Below are 18606 nucleotides of genomic sequence, written 5' to 3'. Positions count from 1 at the left end.
CTTGCGTTGTAAATTTGTTTTTCTTTTCGAAATTTGATTTGAAATTGAGATATCGCTTTCACATTGAAAAAAACATGACGTGACCTTGACCCCCACACTTTCCACACCAACGTTCAGTAAAAATCTCTGCTACATTTGAAATGATTACCTCAAACGTTCTCGATCTATAACCTTCACCTGAACAAAAACAAAACAAAAACTTACAAAAACACAACAAAATAAACCACTATTTATACAACAATAGTTAAGCAACAATACAATAGATGTAAGTCAACTATTCAACCAAGGCATACAACTATAATTAGTAATTATTCACAGCAGATCATTTTGGACATAAAGTAAGCAGAACAAACACAGGTTTGACAATGTTAAATAAGATTAACCTTGAAAAAATAGAATTCACAATTGTACAAATAAACCCTGTTTAAATAATATGAAGAATGAGCCGAAATTACTATCCTTGTGAATATTAAATGATAAAAAGCGTCTTTTGTATTGTTTATTTTATTTATTCTTTTTTGCATTTGTGTTTGGTTTACAACTATCCAGGCTCCACCAAGCCCATTCTGCATCTTGCTGTAATAAAGGTTTACAAAACAAAAGAAAAAGTCAAAGAGGACTCAATGGACTATGGAGTTTTAGCCCAGCAGAACAAAGGACGTCAAACATCAAAGTCACACAATAACACATTTGAACTTACTGGTGGAGGTAACAGTGGATCAACAATTGCTTTGTGCTGTGATGTAAAATCATTGGTTTACTCTATACACAAATGGAAAAATGCAATATAGGATAACGGAAGTTCAAATCAAAATAATTAAACGTCCCATTGAGGTACAAGATCTCTTCCTCTTCGTCACAGAAGGCGGTGGTGTAACTTTAGCTGGGAGCTAGATGTTAGTATGTTGAGTGTCATACTTTATCTTCCTTTCTCTTCTTCTTCATCTTCAGTGTAGTGGCTTCTTTTTGGGGTCAAAGCTCGGATTAGGGTTAATTGTACATGCAAGACTAATTTAACTCGCAACCACATTAGTCCAACTTTAAGAAATGCGATTTAGTTAGTATGAATTTGTCAAGTCCAGTTGTAGTCAGACTGACACAATAATTTGATAAGTTTATTTCAAAAAATATATATATAAATGTTCTGAGTGAGAGCGTCTGTCTTTTGCTGGTTCTAGACACTAGGGGTGCTGTACCTCATACAACCACACTTCCAAAAACTATCCGTTTAATGTAATGTCAATTTACTCACTTAATTTGGAGCTTTCAGGCACTTTTCTTGGCTTTGTTACATGTCTTTCTGGGACTGGAGTCACACCGTTGCAGTGACTGATGTCTTACTTTCAGGTTATTTCTCGCAGAGAAGAAGAAAAACGAAGAGACAAACAATCATTTAAAAGATAAATAGTTTATGTGAATCCCTCACATATCATTTACCTTCACTCTATACACATTGTATTGACTGTAACTTACAGTGTGTCCTTTTTTTTTCTCTTTTTTTTTTACAATTGGACACATGTTTTTTTTTCCGCATGCACTTTAGAATGCCAACAAAAGGCTCCACGAATACAGACTTCAAACTGGATTTTTTTTTTTCCTCACAACAAAAACATACAAAACATGACGTGTGGGATTCGAAAGCCTGACAGTTTGAGGCACGATGGAGAAGCACAGCATCAGACTACCATGACTTTCACAGGTAAGAGCAACAGTAAGACACAAAAATACATCTTCTGGATTTAAAAAAAATAAACACCTTTTTTTTCATTGTTCTCCAAGTTACAATGTCATCCTAAAAGTACACAGAGAACGGTAAGTGATCCTTTGTCAGCTCAAAGAGTGAAGCAGCGTGTTTACTATACGAGGAGGATTGTGGGTACAGGGTGACACAGCGAGCACCTGCCAGTTCCTTCTATCAACTGTCACAGCTTCGCTCGCTCTATTTTTTTGACAGGCTGCTAAAATCACAGTGTGCATCGGTGCTTCTTATTTTTCAGGTGCTTATTGCAAGAAATCCGATCTGATTGTTTGGCTTCGTGGGATTGCTACGGTGCAGATGTGGCCATTCTAGAAGTTCCGCCTGAAACTCAGGGCAAGTTGTGCTACACTTTTGCTCCAACCCCCACAAACGGAAATGTTTGGACAAATCAAGTCATGCATTTTGTTTGTTTTTTAGCCACCAGGATATATGAGGAATCATCTGGTATGAAAAATGTTTTTTGTCAAAAAAACCCAAAACAGATCTGCAGCAAATGAGGGGAGAGACTTCTACAACAGAAAATACATCTGGTGTCTTGATCAGGTTTGTGCTGATTAATAACTGGAGGAGTAACAGCATCAAGTCCGCAGTCTGCAGATCTGAGGCTACGTTCACATTACTCAAATCTGATTTCATTTTTTTATCTCCAGAAATTCAATCATCAATTCCAATTTTCAAATCAGATTTGTGTCACTTCAGTATGTGGTCCCAGCATATTGACCTGCAGTGGCAATAATGACAGTAATATAGAAGAGTGTTGTCTTGTCGAGGACCCATAAATTCACTGTGATAGCAGCATTCAATTGTTTTTGGTATTGAGTGGTCTTATAAATATGATTTTTGCTGCTTTTTCAACGACACATGCAAAAGAGTATCACGAACTACAGTGTACATGGACACAAGTAATCGGAACAAAAGTCATGTAAACACACAATCCGAAAACTCAGATCCCATACAGCCCATTCGGAAACAATTTAAATTCCGAACGAGAGGGCTGGGATGTACCGATCGTCATGACTTCCTGGTTTGGTGCTATCACGTTTCTGATCCACATAAACATGAAGTGTTTCTGTTTTTGTTACTGCTGTATTTTCAAAAAAGAATAATGGACAGGAAAGTCACAGACGAGATGAAAAGTGGAGGTGAAGCTTCTTCTTCTACTTCTACTTTTGGAGAATTAGACAACACTGCACATCTCAAATAGTGTACACACACCACAATCAGATCATTTCATTTTGCGTCCAATTTTTGCAAATTGTAAATTCTAATCAGACCAAATTTTGTGATGAAGATCTAAACATAGCTAGTGTATGCATATGTCACTCACATTTAAAGTCAGTAGTTATTTGGGCTGTCATTTTGATCCAAAATGCAGATATATGCTGGAAATTGGTGGCAAAATTTCAAACTCAACTCACTCCCATTTGAGTTCAAAATAAACAGCCGAGAAGTGCCCCAGTCTGAAGTAATTAATAAGTAATAACCATTGAAAACTTGATTTCTGGAGAGTTCTGAATGTGAACTGCCAAATCTGATCTGTAGTGTATTGGAATAGAATAGGATTAGAAAAATGTCGCTGGTAATCTGAACGTAACCTTACCCTGGAGTTTTAGGACACACACACACAGCAGAGCGATTATCCTACAGAAAATTACTGAGGGAAACCAAAGCAAAGATGACAATAAATGTCACATTTATTCAACTTAGCACGTTTGTTTGTCTCTCTATACTGTATATACTGTATGTAGAAGTTAAAATATGAATACACCCCATTTTTAGAACACAAAGTGCCTCAACTGATACATCTTAATACACTTATTGCGAGGAGGGATACCACAGCAAGAAAAAGTGACTGACACTGAGTGTCAACTGACCACCGTGTTACCTGACACACCATCAAAAGACATATGTGTATACATGGAGCCACATGGCCCAGATGTGCTGTTTTGTTCCTTTTATTTACAGCAGAAATATACAGTACATAGTCTCTTTTATGGACGTGTCCCAGTTTGAATTCCATTTTCTCAGATTGGGAAAACAGCTCAGGAGAAGGTAAGTGCTTCCCATGGTTCTTTAGCTTTCCTGATCGCGGAGCTGTGAACCAGGCGGCCATCAGTCAGTGGTTTGTACACGCGCCCTCATCTGTATTGTCCTGGAGCAGTGGCCACGCTGCTCCAAATGTTGCTCCTCCCACCGCAACAGGTCCTCACACTGATGACAGTCTTATCCCACCATCTTTCAAATAGGAAATGAATTGTCTAAATAAAATATAAACACATCTCTAAATATCAGAAATGCATTGTCTGTCTCTGCTGAGCATCGTTGCCATGCACACAATCTCTATATTAAACACAAAAGTGAGAGCACAGCAGAGATCTATGCTGCTCCCAGAGTGAATATCCAGAATGATAAAAACCGTGCTATAAGTGGGGTGATTCAATAATTTGCTCGCCAGACAAAGAGAACTGTCTGCACAAACTGTTCTTTGTTTAATTGTTTTGAGTTTTTGCCCAGCTATGTGTAAGAAGCACCTAGCTGTGAGCCAGTTGCTATGCAACCCTCTTCCTCTGGTATAGACATACTTTAGGGATGGGCGAGGCTCATCACTGCATGGTTATGTCTGCTTCTCTACACCTGCTGCTGCACAGAGGCCAGTTTATGCCCGCTATGGAAAATAATCTCATCAATAATAAATGATGCAGCCTTCCAGCAAAACCAAACAAAAAGGCAGCTAATGAGAGGATTACTGACAGTAGAGAATCGTAGAGAATTCAGGTTTGTGAGTTTGGTGTGAGCTAATCGTTCCTTAGAGGAGAAAGTGAAACTGTTTATGTATGTCTTTCATTTGAAAAATATTTGTAAATTCCCAGCTCAAATTTAATTTGACCCCCGATTACAACTACACACACAGTTTTGTTCATTTGGATGTGAATTTTGACATACCTTCACTTTTCATACTTTTCACATAAAGCAAATAAATCCATGAGAAGAGACAGGTGGATTTAACTGGTGCTCGATCATTTTACTTAAATAAATAGAAATGAAATACTTGGATTGTTTGGATCTGATTGAAAATTCAACTAACCTCATTATCACGTAGTGGAATTCTAATTAGGGCAGAATGATTTGGGGTAAAGACTTTGCTATCAAAATTGCAATATGATTCATGATCATTTTTCCAAAGTAGAGCTTTAGTTCAACAATCACGTTGTAATAGATTTAAAACATGAACTCCTTCATATTCATTCATTAATTAGGGTTCCCACACCTCGGTTAACATTTCTTTCTTTCGTTAACGGACTTTCCACGGCCAATTCCCTGAAATTCAAGGACCAAATGCTGCTGACACAGCTCAAGATGCCAGGGCAACTTGTAAGAACCTCTTTGCCCATGGCACCCACTTTCATTGATTTGCAGATCTGCATCTGGCCAAGAGATTGTCCTTGGGATCTTGGTCGAGCCAGTCTTTGAGATTTTCTATGGTGAGGCAGAGGTCTTGGAATTTGCATTTCCCAGGCATCACATACTTTGCTCTCACTTGCTTAACATTACTTGCTCATTGCGCTGCATGAATTCTCACGTCATCGGCAGAGTTAGACAGAGTACAGTGCCCACAACACTGCTAGTAGTAAACTTTCAAGGATTTCAAGGACCTGTGTGAACCCTCTCTAATGCAAGGACAACGTAAATGTATGAATTACCATTAATTAAATGGCTAAAACCAAAGTATAAACTATGGGGTCAGAAATGCTACATATCATGTATCGTAAATTTACAATTTGCTAATCCCATTATTTCAACTTGAGATTTCGATTGACTCTTCAGCTACATTGACTGGACAGACAAATGTTATTCATGTGCAAATCCTTAAGTGAAATGGTGTCACCAGGACTGTGAATTTGTAGACATCTCTCACGATTATTAAATAACCCCACTTTTTTGTGCACACACACACACAAACAAATTATAATACACGACAAAGAAGGACAGAGGGGTTCTAAACTGAAGTCTGACACCCACACCTCCTCAGAAAGTTACCTGTCCACCAGATAAAACACTGCTCTCTGCTTGTGTGAAACCAGTAAAGACAACCTCTTTGCAGTTATCTGTGAGTAAACAACCAGAGATACAACAACTTTGGTGGCACAGAGAAAAAGAAGACTAAAACTGAGGGGAGCGAGAAGGTTAATGGGAAACATCAGGAGATGAGTGGAAACCCACATGCAGAGAGAAGTGAATGACCTCCTACACTTCTCTGCTTTTCGTCAAGGGGATTATTTGTGAAGCCAATGTCAAAATGAGACGCAGTACAAGTTGAGTGTATCCCCAGATCCCAACATAATAATATTAAATTAAAAAAATACTTCTTCAGACACACATTCTTTTAAACATCATTTTTGTAAAGTGATAGATCTACAGTTTATACACTGCCTGAATAAAAAGTCACACACTTGAATTGCAAAGAACTGCAAAGGCCTGATAAGGATCCATTCATTTGAATTAAGTGTGTGGAACAGAGAAAACATCACTAACATGCAGAGCAGTGTGTCCCCAGGACCAGGATTGAGAGACCCTGCCAAAGATTATTAATTTGGTTAAAATCTGAACTCGGTGGTGGCCAATCCATGAGTGACAATGATGACTCATGCTCCTGAATCCATTTCTGCAACATTTGAGCTGGAATATGCCTGAAAAACCTGGTAAATGAGTATATTTAGATTTAGTCAGCTGGTCTCAGTTTTTGGGCACAAGCATGATTTGAATTAAAGGAGAGTATTCAGCTCCCCTGAATAGCACACAAGCTACCTAGAAAGTCTACATTGAGACATGGACGGGGAGCTCTGGAAAATCGTCCAGGCTACAGATTTTGATTTTTATGTGCTCATTCGCTCATTAAATAGCAATTTCTGAACATTTGTCAATGTCTCCACTATGCTTGAAAAGGGTTTGAAAATGATTGGGACATTTTTTTCAGAAACATCCCATAGGAACTTCAGTTTGGAAATTTTCTAAATTGGAAACTTTCCAAGGGAATTGTGGGAATAAATGGGAATTAACTGGAAATGGTGAATAATTTAAAGAAACTGTGTCACATACAAATGTAAACATTTAGTTTTGTATTTGTATATATAGATATATAACTATCTATATCTAGCTAACTATATATATAAATATATACATATATAGTATTTGGTTTAGCCTGTAGGATTAGAGTATGTGACTGTTTCTGGTCAGGCAGTGTATACTGTATACATATATATATATGTGTGTATGTATATTGTTTTTTTTTTTGTTTTTTTTTACATAGCTTTAATTTCTCCTCTGTCTGAAGCGTCCCTTTGTCCCTTGCAACACTGCTGGCAGACAGATGGTGGTGACATGAACATGAGTGGGCCCAGCAGCAGGTGAGGAGTGACAGACTGTACATGTGTGCTTGTGAGAGTCAAAAACAATTCCTGACAGACAAATCATCCATCCTGAAAGCCATCCCCTCTGCTCTCCATCACATTACATAACGTAGCAAAACAAAGTCACAGTTGTAAGAGGTTTAAATTAAGTGACATCTCTCTCTCTTTACTTTTTTTTCTTGGAAGCACATCCTTTTTTTAATGGTATCTAAATATAGCAACATCTAATATCCCTGATTATTAAATGTTATGGCTGCTACTTCTGAAGCCACCAGTCAAAAGCTCTTTTATTGCAAGTATGAAGTCTCAATATCTAAAAGGGACCTAACTTCAAAAGCCATGTTTCCACTGAGTGGAATGGTTCGATTTGGTACAGTATGGTATGTATTTTTTTGTACAGTCAGGGTTCCACCAGTTTTTCACCCGCAGTCTATTCTCATACAAAGCTTGATGTCTTGTTGAGACAAACAGCCACAAACTGAGCTGCTGGATGTCCTCTACTATTGTCTGTTGTGTTGTGTTCAAAGTCACACTGATATGACGTCACACTTCACGGCCATCGGGCACAGCCCACATCCTGCCTACCACGTAAAGGCATTGTTCTCAGTGGAAAAGCAAGCCTGACCCAGGGCTTTTCCATTCCGAACCGTACCGTACTGTACCAAACGAAACCTTTCTGTACCATGACGGAAACACAGCATAAGAATTCTAGCTAAGCACATGTACCTTCAAGGACGAGGGGAAGTGAGGAGTTGCTCAGATTGCCCAAGCCACTAACATTAACTGTCTTAGCTACAGGGTGAAGTACTTATCCACTATCCACAATATCTAGAAGAGTTCAGATAGAACAGCAAAGGTGAGGTTGTCGGTTTTGGGGTTAGGACGTAGCGTGGGGTGGTTGAGGCTACAGAGGCTGAAGGCTGGACATCTCACAGGATGGAGGGGATGGGGGAGCGAGAGCGCCGCAGCGGGCAGGGTGATCCGTATGGCGAGGTCACAGGAGACAACCTCAGGGTGTTACCAGCCATGCCAGTCATGCCCGCTATGTTGTTTAAGCTCCGGGATTTCTCATAGCCTTCAGATGAAGGCGACATAGAGGTGGTGGTGGTGGTGGTGGTTGTGCAGGAACAGGACATGAACACACACAGGCAGGCAGGCAGGCAGGCAGGCAGGCAGCAAACGATCCGTGTCCGAGCCAGCCGAGTGAACCGAGACAGGAGACAGTAGTGAGACAGAGCAACAGTAACATTCTGTGTGGTGAATGCATGCAGAGCATGTTTCCTCACCGGCAAATATTGTAAAAGGAGCCGCTGTGGAGCAAGAAAAAAAGCTCACTAGCTGAGTGTGGAGCAAGGCTGCACAAGGAATTGTTTTAAAATCGAAATCAGAATTTTAATGCAATTAGCAAATTCAATGTCATAGATTGTTTTCTTGTCAGGAATGCATCTATTCAACTAAAGTCACACTTTTTGTGGAGAAGAAAACTTCAAATAAGTTCAATTGACTTTCTGCACTGTATATATTTTTATGGTTTTTTTTGTGCAAAATAAATCAAATCAAATCAAAATATCTGTGAGAAAAATTGGCTTTAGATATCCTGCAGCCGTTGTGTGGAGTCATACAACCACCGTGTTGTTGTTTTTTCTTTAACTGCTAACACTCAAAATTCAAAAATTGCTTGACTTTTGAATGATTAGTTTGAGATTAAAATATCTTTTAAGTAAGGCATGTATTTTTTCCTGTGTAGGTTATGACACATCTGAAACCATGTTATCAAATATACAGTGAACATATGTAAGTTGTATGCAATCAGTTATTATCAAATATATCTCTTACGGCAACTAATACATATTGTGTAATAAGTCTTAAGTAAGCCTTATAATGTATTACTTACTTATTATGTATCTTTGAATTATAAAACAGATGTTTTTTCTGAGTAATTTCACATTGGCTGCAGTGAAATAGCTGTAAATTTGGCTCAGCTGGATTTTTTACACTATTCAGAAGGACTCAATAGGTAATTACATTCCAACATAGCAATGAATTTATTAAAATATACATTTCCTAATATGACCAATGTATGACAAATTCCCTTTCAGCTATTTAATGTTTTATCTGCCCCTTTAAATAACCAGTCAGCTTTAACCTACACAGCAGCTCCGCCTTACACTGCAAGTCTGCAGGAGCTAAGTCTGCAAGCTAGTTACTAAATTATTGTTATTGTTCAACTAAAAAGGTTGAAAAGAGAAGCGATTAATCTCATGCATCATCATTAGCATTTACTCTCATTAACAACTGTCTAAACTCTTCAAATATATCTAATAAATGGCAAAACGCTTATATAAATTGTGCATTCAGATTTAGGCACACAAATATGAGACTTATAGTCATATGGAGTCAAGTGGACACATATAAGGTGTGTTCACTTTGAGCGCACCTCAAATCTTTCAAGCTCTGAAATTACATGCAAAGGCAACACTACGACACAGATACAAATTTTGCATTGGTGATGCAAATCCATTATTGCAAACCCCTTGAAAACACAAAGTTTACACCATTAGCTTTATTCAAAATTTGGATGATGTGGTATCATGAAAGTCAGTCATCCATTAGAGATTCTTTTAACATTGAATAGGTGTCAAAGGAAGGATGGTGTATGTGTGTACAGGGATTAAAGGGAGAAGGACAGGGCAGACCAGAAAGTCAGCAAAGAAGTTGGACAACCTAGTAAATTTTGAAAACAAAAACTCTGGTTACTTTGGTTTCCTCACACAGTCCAAAAACATGCAGTGGTTGATAAAACCAGATAAAATGTCTGAGAACCAGTTTTCATTTACAAACATGACCTGGCTTTGACCATAGGTGAATGTGAGAGTGATTGTGCCACTGGTTGTTTGTCTCTGTATGTTGGCTCTCTCTGTCTGCCCACCTTTCGCCTTCGTGTCAGCTGGGTTTGAATAAATGAACTTAATTCATTGCTTTTGGTTGTTGGCTGATGGTCAGCTCTAGCAGTAGATATCGATGACAGGAGGCCAATTGTTTTTTTTATCTCGAATTGCTGGTACAACTTGCACAGGTTGCCAGTCACATGTAACATTATGCAAGAAAATTGCTTTGCGTTCAGTGTGGTAGCACCATATGACAGCACACAATGGATCAAGTAAGTGTGCTATAGATCCAGGTTTTAGCCTGCAAGTACTGATAATGATGAATAAAAGTTATTAATATTTTTGAAAATCTGGACAGATTCACACATTTCAAGAGCTCAAGCTTCTAAACATGCCGCATGTGAAGATGCTGGCAAATCAAGTGCAAAATAAACAAGCAAGCCAAAGCAGCCAGCTCAGCATGCCAATCAGCTGGTATAAACACTGACGAGGGAAAGCTAATGAGAACGTGACCCTATTACCACACACTTGGTTTTTCACCAGGAGGAAGGATGTAAATGAAAGCAGTGCTTTTTCAGAGGCAGCTGAGCCGGCAGGACAGAGGACAGTGCTGGTTTACAGTATGTCAACAGGTAGCAGCAGCTAGAAAAGACCTGATGGTTTATGCATTAGTGTCAGTGTGGCGTCAATTGTGACTGCCAAGTGAAGCAGCAGAGACGGAGGCACAGCAGTTTTGCTGCAGACATTGAAGAAGCAAGAGTGGTGCAGCACCTGCTGTGAGCCAGATCAGGCATAAAATGGGTATACGCTGTGGGATTCTAGCCTGTTTTCGACCAGACTTTGATTTTCAGCTTCTTCTGGAATTGTTTGTGGTGCAGCTTACAGGGGAGAGCGAGGAACAACCATCAGACGGCTGGGTGACATTCTGACATAACAATGTTGGTAGGCCAAAACTAGTTTCTCATTCATATAAAGCAGTGCCACAAGTTGATTCTCCACCTTTGCAAACTGGCAAAAAGAGTGTCAGGAAACCATGACAACATGACGCTGGGTGAGAAGTCTGGCGACCTGATTCCATTGAGTGATGGTGACAGCATGCAAACCTCACTGACATTTTCCACCATCTCTTGTCATGTGCTAGTTTGTTTTTGCTGCTGATTCATGTGCTTTCTTACAAATATATTGACAATTTTCAGTAGCCGAGACCGTCTGCAAGCCAAGGGGACAATTTTTACATGTACAATGTCTGCACTCACGACTTGAGTATCATAAACTTTAGCTTCACATCTCAGACCGATCAGTGTTATAGAGCTCCAGACATCACCGTCCCAGTTTGCTCACACCACCATCTTGGCAGGAAAAGTTTTTTTCCTGGCATCAGTGCTAGTCGAGAGGTTCAAGAGTTCAGGGAGATTGAGTAATATGTCACAGAACCTGACAGACTGAATATATATATATATATATATATATATATATATATATATATATATATATATATATATATATATATATGTATAGATGTATACTACGTATACATCTATCTTACAATAAAGCATGTCAAATACACAAGATATTTAAGTTAAGAGTTCATAATGAAGCTATAATTGGCATTTAAGAAGAAACTTAATGGAAACTTAACTTACAATGATCGTGCCTATAACTTTGTCAATAATAATATGTTTTTTAAAATTTAAACAAGTTTTATAAATTACACAGTGTGTCTCAACACACAGCAACGCTTTACATTTTAGTCTAATGTGCTGACCATGATTGGATAGCAATTATATCTTGATGTGGACACCATACACACGTATTAACACCAGGTGTAAATGCATGTGGTGAAACATTGTCTGACTGCTATCTGATCACAGAAAAAAAACATTCTAATGGCAGGTGCAAAGGGGGCCTATATGTGTATAATTGTCAACGCCTCTTCCTGCAAAAATTGCATTGTTTTGGTTTTTGCAACATCAGCCACCGGAGCTCTATGCAGTGGGAAGTATACTGTATACCCAGCTTTAGAGAATGAAGATCAGATATACAGATGCTTATCCTGCGATTTTAACGTAGTCATGTCGTCCTGCACTACATAACAGAACATGAGTAAATCTGAAATGATGCCAGAAATTGTCCTGAAATGAGAACTGACATTCAAAGGAACACAATCTTCAATTTACAAAATAGTGAAGCGATTTAACCTGGAGGGGTAGTTATAATCTGATAGAAAGCAATTACCTGAGGCGTAACACTTGAACTTTACAGTGGAGACTAATGCAACAACAATACTTTCAGATGCTTAAGATAAAATTGAGGACTAACAAACATGCTTCAGCCCTTGTTTTCTGTACACAAAACAAGACTAACTGAAAATGTTTTACAGATATAACATGTTTACTGCAATGAATATCTATTAGAGGCAGCATTACCTTACCTCTCTGTGTATTTGTTTTAATTTATGACCTTCTCTGCCTTACAAATCACATGGAATAGAAACAAGGCTGTGTGAAAATGTAGCAGATATGAACTTCATGACGACCTTTAGCTTGGTTCATAGTGTGAGGAAGGTCGAGTCCTTTATCGAGTTTGACCTTTCCAACAGTGCATAGCAACAAGAGTGAAAGCGATATAATGCCCATACACATTGCAATCAAGTGTGTATTCAACACCACTTAAACTATTAATATAGAGACATTATTTTCTATAACGTTTTTTTTTTATAGTTTTTCGGGTTTTTTTAACATCTGTATTTTTAAGCACCATATTATAATGTTGATATATTGCCAAAATCAGTCTCTGCTACTTCACAGTCAGAATTAAGATTTGAAAGTTGATTTCGACTGCAAATGGCGCTTGCTGAAAGAGATATTTCAGGTTGTCTGAAGTAAACACCTTTTACCTCCCACTTTGCTCAGTACATCAACATGTGCAGGGCCGTCACCAAGAACCAGCTTAGCACATGGACACATATTATGGTTTTTGTCACTTCAGCAAATTTGAGCAAAGGATTTCTAACGCTGAAGTCACAATATGATACATTTCTACTTAATAATAGCGACAGCAGTGGATCAGGTCAACTTGAGTCCAACTAATTTACTACAATCTCAGTCAGACTAACATCTTTACTTCCATTAAAGTTTTGTTTGAAGTCAGATGAACATAATGTTTTTATTTTCTAATATCATGTAAATGTACTGAGCACACACCTATGTGTCTTATGCTGGTTCCCAATAATAACAGTAGTGCCTTCAGCTAGACAGAGCTCTAGTCGCTGACGTCACACAATACCATCATGCAACAGTTCAAGTTTAAAAAAAAAACAACGCCATTTTGGCAGGTAGCTGTGCATTTAAAACCCACAGACATATACCACGGAATATGTCAGGCCACGCCGACCTATATCCAATCTTCCCTTCATTTCTAAAATCTTAGAAAAGGCCATGGGCAATCATTTATGTGAATATTTGCACATTAATGTCCTGTTTGAAGATTTTCAGTCAGGTTTTAGATTACATCATAGCACAGAAACAGCACTAGTTAAAGTAAGTAACAACCTTCTCTTGGCCTCAGATAATAGTCAAGTCTCTTTACTTGTCCTGTTAGATCTTAGTGCTGCATTTGATCATAATATTCTACTGCAGAGACTGGAGCAGACCCTTGGGATCACAGGTGCTGCCCTCTGCTCGTTTAAATTGTACTTATCTGATAGATTCCAGTGTGTTAATGTTAATGATAAAGCCTCATTACAAACAGAAATTACTGGGCCCCACAGGGCCCAGTACTTGGGCCTATACTTTTTAACTTGTGTCTCCTTTAGGGAACACTATTAGAAAGCACAACATACACATTCATTGTTATGCAGATGACACACAGTTATATGAGGCCAGATGAAATAAATCAGGTTGTTCTTTTTCTCCCTAGTTTGTGTCTTTCCTTCCTTTCCTCTCTCCGTCTGTCCTTCTCTCTCCTCATCATGCAGGTTGCAGGATCCAGATCCAGTTTCAAGGCTACTATTATTATTATCATACATATCATCACCATTATTATTATATAATTGATATCAGAATTATTTTTTTTTTATCAACAATCTCTGCTGCTGCTTATATAAATGGCATTAGTAGTTCTATAAACTGTCCTGTATAAACTTATAACTTGATATGACTGTTGTGTATCTGCTCTCCCAATTTTCTGCTGCACCCCTTTTGAGTTTGGTTCTGTCAGAGATTTCTTGCTGTTAAAAAGAGTTTTTTCTCTCCACTGATACCTAGTGCTTGCTCATTGTGTGAATTGTTGGGTTTCTCTGGTCTCCATGATGTTGTATATGTACAGTGTCTTGATGTATGTTATTGATTTGGCGCTATATAAATAAAATTAAATTGATTTGAATTGATCTCATCCCTTCACTGGCTGTATTCATAAAAAGTGAAAACATCTGTTGGAATATCAGAACTGCCAGAGAAAAGTGGAAGGAAGACATCTTTTATTATGATGTCTAACCATCTTCTGAAGTATAGGATGAGGAAAAATGTATCAGAATGTTGAGGATGTTGGAATGCTGCTGTAATAATTTCATTCTTCATCATACGGGTCAGTTAAAGTAGTCTGTCAAGTTCTGTGATATATTGCATCTGAACATGCTTTAAATGAACACCAACATGTCAGTGTAAACAAAAGGGAGTCAAATGATGTCTGAAGCTATAAATGAGTGATGTCATCACCGTGTTCCAATTGAGAAGTCGGCAGGAACATGTCTGTGGTTAAACTATAACACTACTATGTGTACCACCAATTTTCTGTGACAAAAATACGACAGAAGTTCTATGGTAACACTGTATACCATACAGTGTTTGTGTGGTGGCAGCAATCTTGGAATCCCATGTCAGAGTTGGTTTAGGTTGCTCAGAGGTTCCGATTTGGAAATCCGAGTTCAGGGTGTATAAGGCTCAGAAGTTCCAACTAGAAATAGAATGCACCAATACACTGGGCAGCTGATTTGGCAGCTGTAAATGAGCAGTGAACCTGGCAATAGCTGGAAAAGTGAGGCACGCCATCACAAATTTATTCAAGAAAACATGAATAAATCATAGGGGAAGCAACAGTTCTGAGTCAGCTGCATGGACACTGTTGTCCCTCAGAACTGCCACACAAGTTGCGCTATGTGCCCCGACAGCAGAGTACATTACCTGATCTGTCTACGCCTGTACATACAGCCTCCCCCCTTCCAGAGATGTGGGTGTCCCAGTCACTAAGGATATGGATCAACTGATGAGGTTTTTCACCAATGGCTTTGTACTTAAAGAGACATTCTGGAATTTCTCAACCTGGGCTCTATGTTTATAAATGTGGGTGTGTTAAATGTATAGTCTTACAAAACCTTTTCCAATTGGTCCTGGTTCTCTGTTGACCAATAAACCCACCAATGACACTACTTTAGCTAAGAATAACTTAAGTAACTAATAATTGAAGCACTAATCTCAGCCAGCCCTCGCTATGAGACCTTTGAGACATTTTTTGATGACATAATATAACATAACGTAGAACACTTGTCAGCAACCCGGCCACTTTGAAGGTGCAAAGCTTTGTCTCATGACAATGTCATTATAATGACATTTTGTCTTTGTTTTGCAATGTTTTGCTAATGTTTCTCTACACACAATGTGAACCTCCTGCACATAATAACAAAAAAGCTACAATGTATGTTGTGTGAGGATGTGCCACTACTGGATAGCTATGTACTGAGAGTGAATGTCATTTTCTAAATTAAAATAATGCACATTTTCTATTGAGACTTAGAAACGGCTCTCTTTCTAGAGACATTTTATTCTCCACATCTTTCACGCATGTATGTCTTAAAAGAGTGTGCACCAGTAGGTGATTAAAGACAGTGTCCATGTGATCAACAGGTGACTTTTGTTAGCTTGAGTCAGCTCTCAAATGTGACTTTTTGTTTCTGACTGAAGCGATGTTAAGAGAAATGGATCAATCAATAAATCTCTTAAACCAGCAATTTTTGTACAAGATTGGATAGTTCAGATGACAAGAAAAAAAGAGATAAGTTTAGCAGAGAAAAAGTTTCCGTCTGATGAAGTCTAGGCTGAATGTTATTTGTATTAGCCACTGTTGCCTTGTTGTGGCTGCAGGCTGGACTGATCTACTGCACCAAATGTAAAGGTTTTTGTCAGTACTGTTTAATTACATTGACACCCACATTTTTAACTAGAGCCCATTTGAAAAATCCTGTAATTCTTTAAGATATTTTATTGAAACACTTTTATGCTTATATCTGATTTATAACTTTATTCAAAGACTTTTCCACACATGGCAAAAAAATGTAAGGTCACGACCTGACGACAGTATAGCATGGCATAGAAAATATAGCATGGCTTATATAGACACAAAGCATTTATGAAATGGAAAATTACTTCATCCATGACCTAAAATATGCTCAAAAAAATTAGAAAAAGGTTGCATTTTATCAGCCAGTTACCTGTTTTCCGTATCCCTCCATCTGCAGGGCAAGTGTAGTCACTGGCAGCGAGCAGGAAGCATGTGCCCCTGTTTCGATGGTCCTGTTCCCTGGTGCTGGACCTTCGCATGGGGACCCTCTCCTCTGGAGACATGGTCAGGTCACTGCCACCACTGCAGTCTGCTGACAGAACTGTGGGGAAGGAAACTTCCCTGGTGACACAGTCATAGGCTTTGAATCCTTGACTAAACTGATTTAATCATGTAATACATTTCTCAGCAGAAAAAAGGACAAACCATAGTATGGAATGTTCTTACTAGACATGGTATATATGAAGCTCTCATGTCACAATTATCCAAAATGTTTAGTTTCAAATGTCTCTAATAAGCACTAAAATCACTTTACATTACATTTTATGTTAGACACATAATTTAAAATCTAGTTTCACAATAAGCACTAGTTATAACAATGTTACCATACATGTCATGACATTATTGGAGGACAGTGCAGGTTTACAGCACAGAGAAAAGGTTATACAGATAAGATTATTCTTGTTTTGTCATTGTGCTAATTGAATAATAAAAAAAAAAGAGATGAAGATAAAATACATGTTCTTTTTTAATTAGTCAGCTGAAGCTGTCAAATTGTCTCCTCTCATATGGAACATATTCAGTGTATGATGTAACAGAAGCTAATTAAACATCAACAACTACACGCAACTTTTAAACCAAGAGTAGACAGCAGCTTGTCATGTAAGTCATTAATCACTGATGCTACAAATGACACTGATCTTAGTAGCTAGGTGGCTAATTGAGTTAGTGGTATATCTCTGTAACTGGCTGAAACTTTTAACACAAATATAGATGTAGAAGTCATGTCAATCTAAATAATGTTCTTTCACATATTTCTTTATTTTAAAATCATAAACCATTCCCATATATATATATATATATATATATATACATACATAGTAAATTGTAAATGTTCAGTATTTATATAGCACTTTTCTGGTCTTGATGACCACTATGGCACTTTTCCATTTTACAGTTCTAGCACTTGGCTCTACCCAACTCATCTGCTAAATGACATGTAATGTAATTAACAGGTTTTTGGTCATTTCTACAGTTCTACAGAAAAAATAATGAATTACAACTGATTAACAAAAAATGCCAGGGTAAATCCACAGAAGCTATACTCTTCCATTTAGGGAGCATCTCTGTGCACTTGAGTCCAAGACACATTATGCTCCGGGGACAATAGAGTATGATGTTGTATCGACGTGTATGCCTGAAATCAGCAGACAGCATTTGCAACATGGAACCTTTCACATAGAAAACATGCAGAATGAGGAGATCTAGGAGACACTGAGTGGGACAATAACCTTGGATACTGTGTATTTTAAATGACCTCTAAGGAAATCACACAGGCATCTAAATCAGAGTGACTCTGTTTGTGCATTTCAGGCATGAATTATTCTGCACTTATTAAATGTAAGTTTCTAAGACCTAATAAACAAGCAGACTGCGAGGAGCCTAGAGCACACGCCTCCCCTCAGGAATGTCTACACTAGAATTCAAAGGAAGCCAGTATACAGAGGTCGAGACTAATTTCCATCAATATCAGATGTGTCAGTGTAAATTACTGACATAGGCCTACAGGGAAAAAACAGCCACCTACGGTTGAAGCAAATACACAGCTGCAGGAGGGGAAGGCTTGGACAGAGGGAATGGCAATTCTTATCAACACAAGCTAGTTTATATAACCCGTCCCTACAAAATGGACTTTAAAAACGTTTTTTTTATATGTATGGTTGTTGTATATGCACAACTGAAATTGCACTTAACTGAATTTCTCAAAGTCAGTTTACGATTGCATGTACAGTACATTCAACGGGACCTAAACGGACCTATATGCTCTGCATCTTTCATAGTTCATAGTCATCCACAGCATTTAAAGAAATAATAGAAGAACCTACACAACAGGGATATGAACATGGAGAAATTCCAGACACATTTAGGACTGATGAGGAGACTGAATTCATGCTCTGTAAGCTTAATAGATGAGATATTTTTGAAAGATTAGGACTGG

At 38.1% G+C, this 18606-nt stretch overlaps 1 protein-coding gene across 7 annotated transcripts in view; it reads right to left on the bottom strand.

Annotated features, from left to right (window-relative positions):
- Window positions 1–1389: 1389 nt before the first annotated feature.
- Window positions 1390–18606, bottom strand: part of kcnc2 (potassium voltage-gated channel, Shaw-related subfamily, member 2) — an 87261-nt gene continuing 70044 nt past the window's right edge. Inside the window, exons 3-5 of one of the 7 annotated variants that reach the window (XM_044021647.1) lie at window positions 16540–16710; window positions 15236–15297; window positions 1390–3994 (exon numbers count right to left, since the gene is read on the bottom strand). In XM_044021647.1, the coding sequence (XP_043877582.1) occupies window positions 15245–15297; window positions 16540–16710 (224 nt within the window). In that variant the 3' untranslated portion in view covers window positions 1390–3994; window positions 15236–15244. Of the gene's footprint in view, window positions 5867–7643; window positions 8243–8453; window positions 8478–15235; window positions 15298–16539; window positions 16711–18606 lie in introns of those variants that run through there. The other 6 variants (XM_044021649.1, XM_044021651.1, XM_044021645.1 and 3 more) reach the window with 6 other exon arrangements.

This window comes from Solea senegalensis, linkage group LG3 (assembly GCF_019176455.1).
Source record: "Solea senegalensis isolate Sse05_10M linkage group LG3, IFAPA_SoseM_1, whole genome shotgun sequence".
NCBI classification, from domain to species: Eukaryota; Metazoa; Chordata; class Actinopteri; order Pleuronectiformes; family Soleidae; genus Solea; species Solea senegalensis.
This window is presented reverse-complemented; position numbering and strand designations above follow the sequence as displayed.